General features: G+C 41.6%; 1 protein-coding gene across 3 annotated transcripts in view; it reads right to left on the bottom strand.

Annotated features, from left to right (window-relative positions):
• The window catches only part of LOC124720333 (zinc finger protein 726-like), a 326,530-nt gene that overhangs the window by 19,706 nt on the left and 292,198 nt on the right, over nucleotides 1-14,626 (bottom strand). Inside the window, exon 1 of one of the 3 annotated variants that reach the window (XM_047245650.1) lies at nucleotides 14,037-14,152. The exons of the other annotated variants lie outside the window; for them this stretch is intronic. Coding sequence (XP_047101606.1) covers nucleotides 14,037-14,083 — 47 coding nt within the window. The 5' untranslated portion in view covers nucleotides 14,084-14,152. Of the gene's footprint in view, nucleotides 1-14,036; nucleotides 14,153-14,626 lie in introns of those variants that run through there. 3 annotated transcript variants of the gene reach the window in all.

Below are 14,626 nucleotides of genomic sequence, written 5' to 3'. Positions count from 1 at the left end.
GGAAATTTGTGCTAAATTTTGGGCTCTGCAAGACTTTACCAATCTTGTGGATTTTGCGTTCTTTTAAATTTAGCATGTGTATTTCATTGCTCCTGCACCAGTGGTATGAACTGTTTTGTGTCAGTGCCACCTCTTATTAATTTTTTTGACACATATCTCTCAGTTATTCCTTATTTGACTTTAAACCACATCTGGACTATGTTTACAAAAACTTATCTGAAGGAGTGGAGACTGTCTCTTCGGAATGTGTCAAGTGAACTTTTATCTGCTTTTTCAAGGGCAGATATTTTGTGTTTATTTTTGGTTAGTTTAGATATTACAGTATTCACTCTTATGAACTCTTCATGGTTCAACAACATTGTGGTCACTAATCCCTGAACCTGTTATGCTCCCTGTTTGGCCATGGTTATTAAGATGTCAAGGTTGTTTTCGCACCCATTTACACTTTCGGTGCACTTCTGAACTCATTGTTCGAAGTAATTTTCAGAGACGCCATTCAGCACGGTTTCAGACGACGTTTTATGCCTAACACTGACAATAAACATTTATTTTCGCCAATATATTGAGGGTAGACTGAAGTCCCAACCAACTATAACGGTTCAAGTGGCATATCTATTTGAAATGACACTCAAGTTTTCTTTGAACTGTCCAGCAATTGTTTCATCTGAGTCAGAGCGTTGATAAAAGGAACTTATTAATTTATTCCAGTTGGCTGGTATAACCACCCGCACTAACCGTAACCGACAACATCTTCTGAGGTAACTCAACGACTGGCTGCCAGGGCGTGGAGATCCCGACATTGCCCATCCATAACTTATTTCAAGTATGATGATGAGTTTTATGAACAGCCCTCCGAGTCCTGCTGTTGCTAATCTTTTCATGGAATTTTTTGAACAGTAGGCGCTGCAGTCTGCCACTAAAAGCGCTTTGAAGTGGTATCGGGATGTGTATGACGTATCGGTATGTGGATGAGATTTTTGTGGTATGGAATCACGGTGAAGAGGAACTGTATGGGTTATTGGTGTATCTGAATAGTATTAATCCAAAGATACAATTTACTATGGAGAATAAGAGAAATGGACAACTAAATTTTTTTGGATTTATCAGTAATCAAATGGGCAGATGGGAGTCTAGGGCATGAAGTGTGTAGAAAAGAAACACACACCGACCATTACCTCCATAAGAATTCGAACCTTCATCTCAGGCAGAAGAGCAGTGTCATTAAAACATTTGTAGACAGAGCTACGAAGATCTGTGAGCCAGCTTATTTACACGATGAACAAAATCATTTGTGAATGGCTGTTAATAAAAATGAATACGCTGACAACGAGATAGATCAAGCACTTCATCCCAGAAGAAAAGTGACAACATTCAGCAACAACCACTGTCAGCTGGAGAGGTTTTTCTTCCATTTATTCGCAATATTAAGGGCCATATTAGGAAAGTTCTGGCCAAATTTCAAATTGAAACAATACTTAGACCCACAAAGAAGATTAGTGAGTATTTAAGGTCGGCAGAAGATGCATGACACCGCTTAGCAACTCCTGAGATGTATAAAATTGCATGTAGCTGTTGGAAGGTTTATATTGGAACAACGAAAAGAAGTGTCAATACCCACTTAACTGAACATAAAAGGAACTGTCGACTGGGATGTACCTGCAAATCAACTGTAGCGGAACATGTTTTCAAGGATGGTGCTCATAAAATAAACTTTCGTGAGACAAGTGTGCTAAGCAGTACATCGCATTATTATGCATGTGTATGTATAGGGAAGGAACACCACAATAATTTCAGCAGAAAACAGGAAGGCTTAAAGTTACACAGGATATGGTGGTCGACTTTGCACCAACGGTGTGACGATCGATTACATTCAATTGAGAATAATGATGTTACTCACAGATAGACTTACAGTCAGTGGAAGTGAAGTATGGTGATGCACTCTAAACACGATCTCTCTGGCCTGGCAGCCATTGTTGACTCACCTCCGAAGATGTTGCCCACAGTTGGCAATGAAACGTCAGGAAGAAGCAGTTTTACAGATCGACCACAGTCTCTCAGCCTGGAACTTTTAACTGATCACTACCCATAGTACCTCACAGGAACTATTTACTGAAATTTCACTGCAAGGTAAACTACTTCTAACAGCAATGAACAGTACAACATGAATCCTTTATGAACATGGTTAAGTCTTTTGAAAAAATTTCAGCTTGTTTCCATACCTATAACGATTTGAGGTTCAGTGCTTTCTGTTAGCACTGAGCCCTGGTTCTTTTCTAATGCAGCTACGACAATTTACAACTACTGTACTTATTGTGGTTGTATCTACCCTTTTTTGGTTGTCTACTAGCAATCTTTGAAGCTGAAGCTCTTTCCGCTCTCATCCGAGACCATCTCACCTAAAAAAAGCACCGTCTCCTCTACACATCCCCCACACTCGTGTGGAACTGCTTCCTTTGTGTAATGGATTCCTGACCAATTTAGCAGCAATCGTGAACTACCACCTTTTAGCGCTAGTCGAGGAATCTGCAACCTACATAGTTGCAGAACTGTCTCGGAATCTGATTCCGACCTTCACTCCGCTCCGTACCAAAGAACCACTTTCAGTTGTGCCCATGATGCTAAAAATGGTGGGCTCCGCCTTCATCTCACAAACGAGACTGTGAGTAGTACTACTACAGGTAGTCGCCTGAAACTAGATAGAATCTCTTCCAATCCAACGTGGTACATATTGTCAGCACCAACATGAGCCAACACCAACAGCTGACTATGCCACACTTTTCATGGCATCCGGAAGCACCCATTCCTCCCCCCTCTCAGTATGCACACAGAAAGCACAATGGATTCCTTCCAGTCCTATGCAGCCATATCTCTAAATGGCTCCACTACACACCTATCATCAGAGCTTCCAACTAACAGTAATACTACCAACTGCAAATGCCCAGTCTAGCATGCTGAGAGGCTTCATCTGGAACATGGTAAGTGGAATTCATCAGCCATAGACAGCACCCAAATCTTTTCATCAGATGAACTGAGCAGGCTCTCTGATTGGCAACATGGAAATTCTTCCACTGCCACCCACACACTAGAATGACTTCCCACTCACAAACAAGTGAGAGGTAGATCTCAGTGTGGGCAGTACCCAAGGTGACCGCAGCAGTGAACCAATCGGTGGAAAACACTGCCTGGAGCTGTGAGCGAAGTATCACCAACTTGGTTCACAGCAATTACTATATCTGCCCATAACAGAGTTGGCATGGTAAATACACACACACACACACACACACACACACACACACACACACACACACACACACACACACATGAAATATAGGAGTTGAATGTAAGGAACACTGACAAAATTTAAAGTAACACGCTTCTTACGAAAATGTGGACCAGCTCACAGTACTCTGACATGCTACTGCTGCTACTATGAGAGCTATCACTGGATTGTGCGATCTAAGTGCAGCAAGTAACACAAAACAAGTGAGTGATGCAATGCAGAAAGTGGCTCTATGCACTACACAGTTAATAAAGTGCATAAATGTGCCTGAGAAGTACACGAATGTGCACAAAATACGGGATTTGAAGATCATCATCATCATCATTATCATCATCATCATCATCATCATCATCACAATTATAACTATAATAATAGTAGATGACGCGAAAATATACTAACAGCAATTGATAAATAAATCGCTCACTTGTAACAAACATCAAAGGATAATGATGTCAAGTTATGCATCAAAAGTCCCTGATCTGAGCCAGTTCAAGTATTAATGCTGATGCTGATGAACAGAGAAAATGAGCAAATAAGCTTCTAACTAACACTATGTGTTTTCCTTGCAGGAAAGGTGAAGTCGTTGCAGCAGCAGACATATTGTGTCAACATAATGCTGTTCAATCAAACCAACTGTTTGAATACCAGTGAGTGTAAGCACGCCAGTGTCAGTGTAATATCAAATAGGGTGGTAGTACTTGAAAACTATCAATTTAGTGATGACAAAGTATACTTCTCCTTAAATGAATGACATTGACCATGCAATATGTCAGAGCAGAGTTCAACCTTGTTCCACGGAAAAATTTGTTCCCCCTGATGTTACTATTTCTGTAGGGGATTAAGTTGGTACAGTTAAAATATTTAATAACAGAGGGAGCACAGATCTACAGGAGCAGATTTTTAACATTTTAATGAAATGCAGTACAGGATGAGCTAATGTGTTGGCAAACAAGGCAATCACATAGCCTCCAGTTCTATGACACACTGGGCAGTGATCTGCTGTGGACAGTTTGCCAAACTCTCCACCCATTGGAAACTACCATAGCTCAACTCCATGATGCATTCTCTGCATTGATGGAAGTGGAAATGTATGATTCAACATTAACAGATGTGAGCACTGAATTATGATCTTATTTAAGTTGGTTTATATAGCCAGCTATAAGTAAGTTTATAAAACCCCTCCATTTCAATGTAAATAAACTAGTTACCACCATAACCAAGTGGATGAAACAGTGTCACCACACAGGTCTTTAAATGACTGGTCCTGCAATGAAGAAGGTAGAAACCAGAACAACGGGATGAATGGATCATTACTTCCTACTATTAGAAGTGTTTTGGTTTTCAGGGATGCAGCAGAAAATAATCTACTCTTTACACTGCTGACATTCTGTGGGAGTCCACTTAGAGCATGTATATATTTTTCAAAAATTGTTTCAGTCAAAATATCAGCTTCTGCAGGAAATTTCGCATGGAGTTAAGGGAGTAACACACTAGACAGCCAGCAAAAGCAGTGATATTCCACCACCTGGAAACGTAAAACCAAACTGCATATTCATATTTGGCAACAACTCAGTGGAAAATCAGGATATCTGCAGATATCTCTGCTTTGCTCGCCACATGTAAGTCAATACATTTTATTTCAGTGAGACATACTTAAGCAAACCAAAGCTGTTGGTCTGGGATACACCAACCTTGTAACTTTCGAACAGGACAATCTGAATTCAAAGCATATTTTCCAAGCAGGTGTAGGAACTGACATGTCACTCAATGAATTCGTTGTATGTGAGGATTGCTGCAGTAACTCTCAGTATAATTTGCTGGTTATAGATGAAACTAGTAAACTGAATGAGGGTCAATAGAAACAAAACTTCAACAAATTTATTCAAAAAGGGCAATGCACCAAAACGCACCTGTGTCAGTATTTTTACATTATGTACAAACTTGCACTTTCATTCAGAGGACACAAAGCATGTGCATTTGACAAAAAAAATGGAAGCAGTCAGCACTAAATTAATGGAAGTGAGCAGGTGCTATGAATGTTGAGGTGTTGCATGCTCGAATACAGCAATATGAACTGTGTGTCGACAAGAAAATTGAAGGAGTTAATGTAAAACTAACATATGTGTGGAATGTCAATGTGATAGCTAAGGCACTTCATGCCCATCACCACTCAGTCTGAACGCACATGTAAGATTAAACTGTCTCAAAAATGGCTTAGTATACAGCAGCATGTTGTCGAAAAAGTGTAATGTTAAAAACTGTGGTGCAGAAGGCAATTTGACAGAAATTACTTTTGTGAAAGTTAGGTCAACTGCAATGAGACCAGTATCTCTCAGTAACATTTAAACCACTAAGTGACAGGCTGGAGCAGCTGTCGTGGACTATGGATAAAAGCAGGAACAGGAGTAATGCTGAGTTAAGACAGAACATATGGAGTCATCAGGACAAAACCATATTTGTTATCTAAGCACTCAATATGTTTAACCAAGAAGGCAATAAGAATTGGGAACAAGGAATTTGAAAGATTTCCTACGCAGCTACAGTTAATAACTCTGAAAACGTCAAATGTTAAAAATATACCCTGAAACTATAAAAACATGTAATCCAATATTACACATTACCAATGCATGTAAAACAATGAAAAGATGAATGGAAGTATCATAGAGCGACAAATACAGGATTTTAACTAAACCATCTGTAGCAGCTCTACATTGTGCAGGTAAAATAGTCTAAGTTCAGTATAGAAGACTGAACAATCTACCTCCAGAGAATATATATTATGATAATTAAATGAAATCATAAATCAAGTACGACTGCTTACAGTTTCAGCCAGTGCAGAGAATCGAGCTTATCTGAGCTTCGAAAAATATGCATCATCGAGTAAATGTGGAGAGAGTTGTTCATGAGCTTTACAGACCTGCATGCACAATATTTCTGATAATACGAGAAATGGATTATGTATGGCAGACGGACCTCTTAGATACGCAAGAATACTTACAAACCAATAATGGTTTCATGTACACTCTAATGGTCACACACACACATTCCAATTTCGCTTGGAGCTTACCTTTGAAGGTAAAGACTGGGAAGGTGGTTTCAGAGGTTTCTGAACAATTGTTGCAGACAGGACTGCCCAATAACCTTGACGCATACCACGGAAGTGAATTTTACGAGAGGCATTTCAAAGCAGAATTGGAATGATGTGGGATAAATCACAATTCAACATTCTCCCATTTGGAAACTAGTACTGCCAAATAGTTTAACTGGACAATCAAAAAACTACTGTGGAAGGAATTTAATCTTCAACATATGTGAAAATGGCTGAACATACAGCCAGAAATCATTGCAAGTACAATCGCATTATTAAACAGACAATTAAGAACAAACCTATTGATGTCAGAAACGAATTACAAAAAATCTTTGAACCCAATATGTTCCTCATAGAGCAGGTCATAAAATGTAGAGTGAACAGGGCATTGATGAAATTGCTTAGTTTCTCATCGAAGCTCAACAGCTGGGTGAACACTCGCAATTTGCTATGTAATATGAAAAGCAAACCTCAAACCATGCAGTAGTGTGACATGAGTGCTAGGAAACACATCAACAGAGTTGAAGGTGGTATTCTCGAGTATCTGCCATTTGAACTTTGTATCTCTCAATAGAATTTCTGTGGAGCTGGAAAAAAATTGAAATAGCACCTGGCTTATGGTGATAGGGGCTGTAAGGTTCTGGACAATGTATGCAAAAAGCACAACATTGCCTGCACTACAAATAAATATAATCAAATTGCAGACTAAATACTCATTGATAAGGCTGCACAGGTATGTCAAGGGATGGATGTTGATGTAGGATAACCTATTTCTGCATATGGGGTTGATAAGGCAATGTTTTCTCGAACTTAAATTGGGTACTGGACTAAACTTCAAGCAATAATGAATGCACTTCACTGCACACTAAAGAAGAAGAACCAATGGGGTGTTTAAAAAACTGCATCAAATCAGTGGTGATAGTGGCAAAAAGTGCTTTGGGGCAGAAAGAAGGAAGGAAACTATGTGTTAAAACGCCCAGATTCCTACCAATACCAAAGACATCTGGTGGAATAATTTAGTTCCTAATACCTCCATTTGCTGTGCTGTCAGCTCTGGTTACATAAGCTAGGAGAGCTGCTATCATATTCCAAGCAGTAGAGAACGCCCGAAAAAGCGAAAAGCAAATACAAACAGCTAAAAAGCATAATGACTATGGAGGCCATCGCTATCGGTTAAGGCCTATATTTAAAATACAGGAAATGGCTTGGGTTGGATATTTTAAAAAGGCCCACAGCAATGGTAATGGAGAGAAGGATTACGAACATACTCTGAGATCGCCTTAATCTCGTCAGAAAATTTAAAATCACGAAATTTTACAGAGTCTTTATGTAGGATACATTGCTTGAGACAGTGTGGAAATCCAAGAAAAGTGGAACTGTCAATTTAGATGTTGCTGGGGGTATGGAGCTCTTGGTAATTTAAGGCCACCTGAAGAATTCTGTTGTCACTTCACCAATAGGAATCAGCTGTTGTACAATGTTCGACACTACCATGACTTCAGTTCATACCTGAGGATATTTCTGCCTGATATTGTTCCTCAAAATTGTATAAAAACAAGCAGTATGCAAGTCTCCACATCATTTGAAGCTACGATGTAATGACGTTCACTCTAATAATAATTGGTCTAAATTAAAAGCAAATTAATTTCCTGCAATAGATGAGCAGGGGGTAGTGATGTACAGCATTGAGTGGGCTGCAAACACACAAAAGCATAGCTATCACCACAGAATTAATAATAAATTGCATCTAGGGAATGGGGAAATTGTGATAATACCTCCTGGACCTTGCAACATCGACAATTCATATGTATACTGGATACATATTTCTAAACGATTTGAAGTACATGCAAATGTTATGTTTAAATCAGAGATGAAAACAAAACACATTACAGACTTTCGTCACAAATATTCAACAGGATCGCCACTAGGTTTCTCGAAAAAACAAGTGATGATGCATAATATTGGTAAAATGTTTGAGTTATCAACTGGTGGGCATACTGCCAGTCAGTACAATTCGTGTAGAGTGTAATATTGCAACGAATTTTGTACCCTGACAACAGATTAGTCCATACTATTTATGCATTTTTTCCTACGGTGGGTCCTGCTTATAAAAGTGAAGAAAATGAAGTCCACGATGAACATGGGCAGCTACATGAAGCCAAGATGGCGAAGGGTTAACAACCATCAGGAACGTGGGAGGTAACCTGAAGCCAAAAGCGAACTCCAGGAGGTAACAGGGAAGAATGGCGATCCCCGTACTGGCAGGCAAAGGAGTCATCAAATAAGATGTAATAGGATGAGTCCCCAGGTGTGAAAGAGAAATGGAATGCCTATCCACTGAGGAGGACGACATACCAGTATGACTAGCAGTCCAGCGTCTTCTGCAGACACTCAACCGGGCTGGTGAAAAAGCAGCCACTGGAGAAACGTATTCCATAATGGAGTGTGTTCAGACAGCATATGATGAACAGAGGTGCAGAGGAATGAACTAAACACCCACAGTCTAGTTATGAATGGACAAGGGATCACAAGAAATGGAGGAGGGCTGTCTGATCCGCTTCTCTGGAAATACCAATTAGGAGATGTAGGAAACTGAGGGATTGGGTACTATGTACAGCCAAGTACGATACATGGGAGGACGAAGGAAGTTTCATATCAAACATGAGCTCCTCCAGGAATTTCCTGTTTCAGAGAATGAAAGAGCACAAGGCGCAAGATGTAAAGATGGTGTAAGAAACTCATTCCACCGCCAAATACTTATACAAAAGGTTATGACAGTGGAAAAGTGAAAGCCACTGCCCATGTTCCATGAGAAAAGATGATAGGAATGACGCTGAAGACGCTGCTCAAGGAGACATGTTGACGTAGGACTGCAACAGATACTTCGTGGGAGAGAGCCCATAATATGGTTAAAGGGGATAGCAAAGACAATGATACCCAGGACGAGTATTCAGGCATCCCATTTTCCTGGATAAATGTGTGTGACAAGGCCAAACAATATAAACTTTTGGAAAACATCTTTCAAAACTTCCTCTAGTAAATGGGGCAGATGGCCTCTGAAGCCCCACATGTATAGACTACAGATGATACCAGTCCTCCAGCAGATGTATCAGACTTCTTCCGAATCAAATAATATGGCCATAGCCTTATTTCCACAGGGAACCATTCAAGATATCGGATGACGAAGTGAAAACACGGTCAAACACAGAACAGCATGCTCGAAGCCACAAAACCATCTGCCCATGAATCATATCTATCACCCTGGAAACACAGCTGGTGAGAGAAGGAAGGCTTAGGTTGGGTATAACAGTGGCTTCACACCAGCATCTAGGAAACATGCAATCTGCCCAAATATAATTGTACCTACAAAGGAGAAGGTGCTGACCTACAAGAGAATGCTGCAACATCTCAATTTGAACACTGTCTAGCTCTAGGGCAAATGATCTGGATGAAGTGAGGGCATGGTCTACATCCCTCATAGTAATAGCAACATTGTAGCATTCATGTTTCTGAGAGGATATGAGCTGAGCTGCCTCCACTTGTTTCCCTACATAATAGGACGACCGGAGCGGGTGACATGGTTGGGGTTGTAGGGCATGGCTGGGTAGAAGAAGGTGGCTGTTTTTAGCAATCTTCCTATTTTTTATTGTTGGTTCTTCCAATAAATTCTCTGGTAGCTCAGCCTCACCACTCATGTCATGGTGGAGACGTGCTGATGCACGCAGTCCGGGGAACGCGATGCTGCACTCAGTCAGCAGCTGTGCAGGCGGTAGGTCAGCAGCATGAGGCCCGGCCCAGCTCGCCCCCTGCAGATGCGGCGGCTCGTGACGACGCCGGGAGTCGCTGGTGCAGCAGCGGGCAACGCCCTCCGCCAGCCGGTCCTCAGGGACAGCGTCACTGATGACGACGACGTGACAGTGACCGAATGCCCAATCGGTCGAACCAAATGCCAACGCCCACCTCTGATGCACTTAAATAGTGCAGGCCGCTGCTGAATCCGCCAGTTACACAGCTGCGTGTTTATTAGAAGGTTATAGAGGAGTTCACTGACGCAACCGTGCCACATGCAGCCCGCGCCTGCTTAGTTCTGCTAATGCTGCATTCTGATGGCTGTCGCGCACATACACACATACCGACGATTATTGCAAAACTGTGTCACCTGCATAACGCGCTGGCCGGCCTTCGTCCATCATTTGCCGTGAGGCTGGCACATCACGCACTGAAACACACTAAATCAAAATTTCGCACCGTATTTCTTAAAAATAACTCCCTTGTCCTCTACACATGGAAGGCACCGTTATAGTGGGTGGGGCTTGAAATCTCTGTAAAATAGCTGTCCGAGGTGTTGGAGATAGCATGGGAGTTGACATGGTCATACCAGGAATTGGGGAATCGAGTTTGGTCCCAGAGAGCCGATGAATGTTGCTCCACGCAACAGAAGAGGGAGTGAAACTTAAAATACCTAATAAACGACATCCAGGTAGGTTTTTTAGTATCCCGAAAAATGTGACAACACTGCACACACCTCTCTTCATAATGAATATAACTCACCATCATAGGGTGAAGAGCACATCTCCACCAGTGAAACACATTGCTGCATGCCTCAGTCTACCAGGGACCAGGACATGCTACAGTCAACTTTAAGTACACGGCATGGAACATTCTGCAGCAGTAAGGATAAGTTTTGGAAGATACTTTACCTGGTCATCACAGCTGTGCAAACGTCGCGAGGGACGAGTAAAGCCTCCAGTCGGCCATAGAAAGCTGCAAATTGGGTTTGCACTCAGGTGGGGTAAGAGTCTGCGAATAGACAGCACACAGAAAGTGATCATTTGAGTATGTGTCAGAGGGAACGGGCCATTTGAGATGACGGGCAAGCTGTACAGTGCAGAACAAGAGGTCTAGATGGTAATAAATGTGCATGGAATCTGAAAGGGACATGGGTGTTTCACTGATATGAGAGAGGATTCAGAACGTCAGCTAAGACAAAACCTCTTGGACAGGTTCTCCTAGAGCCCGAAAGCAGATGGTGGGCATTAAACTAACCAAGCAGCAAAAAGGAGTGAGGGAGCTGACCAATGAGCTGGAGCAAGTCCAACTTGGTAACAGCTAATCACGGAGGAGAGTAGATGTTACAAAAGAAAAAAGGTGAAATGAGGAAGAAAAGTGCAGACTGCCATAGCTAGCAGTCGAGTGTTCAATGAGACCGATGACCAACATGGCTCCCCCATGAGGTGGAATGCTGTCTGTGGGGGAAAGGTGAAAGTGGACCAGAAGAAACATGAGAGGTCAAAGGGGTTGTGAGGACAATTTTTATTCTTGGAAGCAGAAAAAAACAGACACTGCAATTCCAAGAACAGCTGTAATTCCTGTTGGCTCGATCTAATGCCACAAACGTTCCATTGGAGAAGTCATAATGGGGATTGGGGAGGAGGGAACAAATGAAGGTTAGTCACCTTGGTAGCTGCTGAGTGCCCACCTTCAAAAATTCACTGCTACAGGGGCAGAGGCTGGAAAATCCTGTTCCATGAGATCTACTAACATATTGGCATTCCCTCTGGGCCATCCTGTGAATTCCATGGCAGAAAATTGGTAGGCAGCGAGCACCAGCAAAATGGAGGTCAGCCAGGTGAGGGTATATGTGCCAACACCACTGAAGAGGATCTCCTAGTCAAGGAAGGTGAAGACCGTTTGTTTTTGTACGATTTCTTAGAACTTTCTAGTTGCCAGATAAATATCATGTTTTTTAGCTGTAGAAAGTCTTTGTGTGAGTATTGCTTTTGTCCTTTCAGATTGACAGTTGTGTTACAATTTATTTCGCCACAAGGGACAAAGATCACATGGCTTGTTACGCATCTGTAGGAGGAGATGGGGATGCTACTGTGACCTGGGTAACTCCACTACTGCAATACTGAACTTGTGGTCGCAAGTCTGGGTGGGCATATCCTCCATTATGCATAGCATAGCAAATACGGTACTGTAAATGCCAATCATAAAATTCACAGATTTTGACTAGCTAACAACTGTGAGTGACAAAGTGGAGTTTGATGTCCTTCACTCAGATCTCCTGTATGGTTCGCTCATTAAGACACATGGGAAACTCATGGGATTACAATTGAGACAGCAGAGAGGAGGAGGAAACTGCTGCCCTCGTGAGCATCTCTGCCAAGAGTAACACATTTGGCCCTGTTTTGACAGGATATGTGTTTTATTATAATGTTGACACTTGTAGGAACTCATCTGGTTTGGAATGTAAGGTTGGACCATGATGACTTTATAGCCTGCCTTAATCTTTGAGGCAAACATTACTCAAGCAAACGGTAGAAAAAGAATGCATGTGGGCATTAAGTTTGCATCCATCCTTTTCATTACTCAGTGGGCCACAGTGATGCCATGATGAGAGAGATTACTGTGGACTTCTCCCTCCGTGAGGCCATCAAGCATCAGAACGTAAAGAACACCATGTGATGAGTTCAGTTTAAGATGGTTCTCCACACGAACAGGATAGCTCTGGATATGTGATGCTGTAAGCAGTTGAGCTTGAGAATCACAATACGTCTTCAGAAGCAAAGTTGCATTTCACAGGGCCTGCAACTGCAACACCACCTTTCAGAATAATGCACACATTAACTGTAGCAAAGGATGGACCACCTCCAGTACATGATACCATGAGGAACCAAGGTGCAGTTGGGAGGGTCTTCAAATCTTTAGCCTCATTCTGTTTACGTTTAGCAGACATGCACTAAGATGGTGAGCCACTGTAAAAAAAACAAATCCCCATGATTGCCAACATCTACAATGGCATGCTCCTTCCAACTGGGGGCACCCTCAGAGGTGGGATTCACCCACCATAAATGACTGTTCACACCTCAGGTCACACCTCCCAAACTCCTGACAGAGGGACCAATTGGGATTTGGGAAGGTAACAGCTTAGGCAGTTACCCCTCTTTGGGCCTGGACTGTATCAGTGTATGTGCGAACCCTACCTGTTGATCCGGAGCTGGGAATTATGCATTACCTTGTCACCTGTAATGTGTCTCATGAATGGGCCAGCCTTCAGGAACACACCGGGACGAAGGAGAAACAAAGAGAATGAGGATTCACCAGTTAAGTCTCCACAGCCTACTGAAAGTGGCAGCAGATACTTAAGATTCTTCTTGATGGTGGCCTGTACACTGTCACCACAACAAGCTTGTGTGCTTCCTGAGCACCAATGTGGCACAGCGTTGAAAGAGCTGTTCAACACTATATTCATTAATCTGGAAGGCCAGGAATCAGCTCCAATTTTTGAATATATAGCCACTCACCCTTCCTTCTTACTTTTCTATTGCAGTATGATATTAGCTTGTGCTCATCAAGATGAATCTGTTGAATTTCAGTGATTTTCATGTGACATTCCGCATTCAGCCCAATACAGGTGCTGACATTCCACCTGAACTTTGGTTTTCCTGTATGGATATTAGACATTCGCTCTAAATATTTAGGAACAGTGACATAATGATTGTTGCAGAAAATAGCATTACTGACCATACTGCCTTGTAATGCTGCTGCTTATCACTAATACTGAATAATTACAGTAGTGCATTTTATATCTGAAGTACTCACACAATTAATAAATAAAAATTTATATTTCTCAAAAAAGTTCTGCAGTGAATTATGAAAACTTACCTTGCACTATCATATGTGTATCTTGTTGAGGTTTCCACCTGAAACATTTCAAGAAATGTAAAGTGATTTACAAATGATGAGACAGTAAATAAATACCATTATACTAACACCCACCAACATGTGATTGGTCCACAAAATGCTGTAAGTGAGGCTTGAAAATATCATTAAAGAGGACACGATAAACTGTTGCAGTTACTGAAACAGAATGGTAGTAATATTCTCTCTTCATTTTCTCCCTTTGTCTTCAGTACTGTAAATAACAATACAAGCCAGTAATTGAGTTGTAATCATACTTCCTCCAACACTTCACAAAGAAAAGTGACCAAAAACGTCTTTAATCTGCCATGCACTTACACCTTGGGTGAAATTTACGTTTACTTTTTCTTATTATGAATTCTGACAGTTGAATCGATCATCGGAAGTGACACATTTGGTCCTTTGTGCTCTGGGCAGCCCAGAGCAACATGCAGAGGTGAGGAGTGACTTCTAAACCCAACCTTAAGTTCACATCCAAAACTACATACAGGCTTTGACCATTAAATATGGAAACATTAACAAATATTGGCAAACTAAATACTTTCAGGCATTGT

This window comes from Schistocerca piceifrons, chromosome 11 (genome assembly GCF_021461385.2).
Source record: "Schistocerca piceifrons isolate TAMUIC-IGC-003096 chromosome 11, iqSchPice1.1, whole genome shotgun sequence".
Classification (NCBI taxonomy): domain Eukaryota; kingdom Metazoa; phylum Arthropoda; class Insecta; order Orthoptera; family Acrididae; genus Schistocerca; species Schistocerca piceifrons.
Note: the sequence above shows the minus strand (reverse complement) of the source record. Positions and strands in the feature narration are given on the sequence as shown.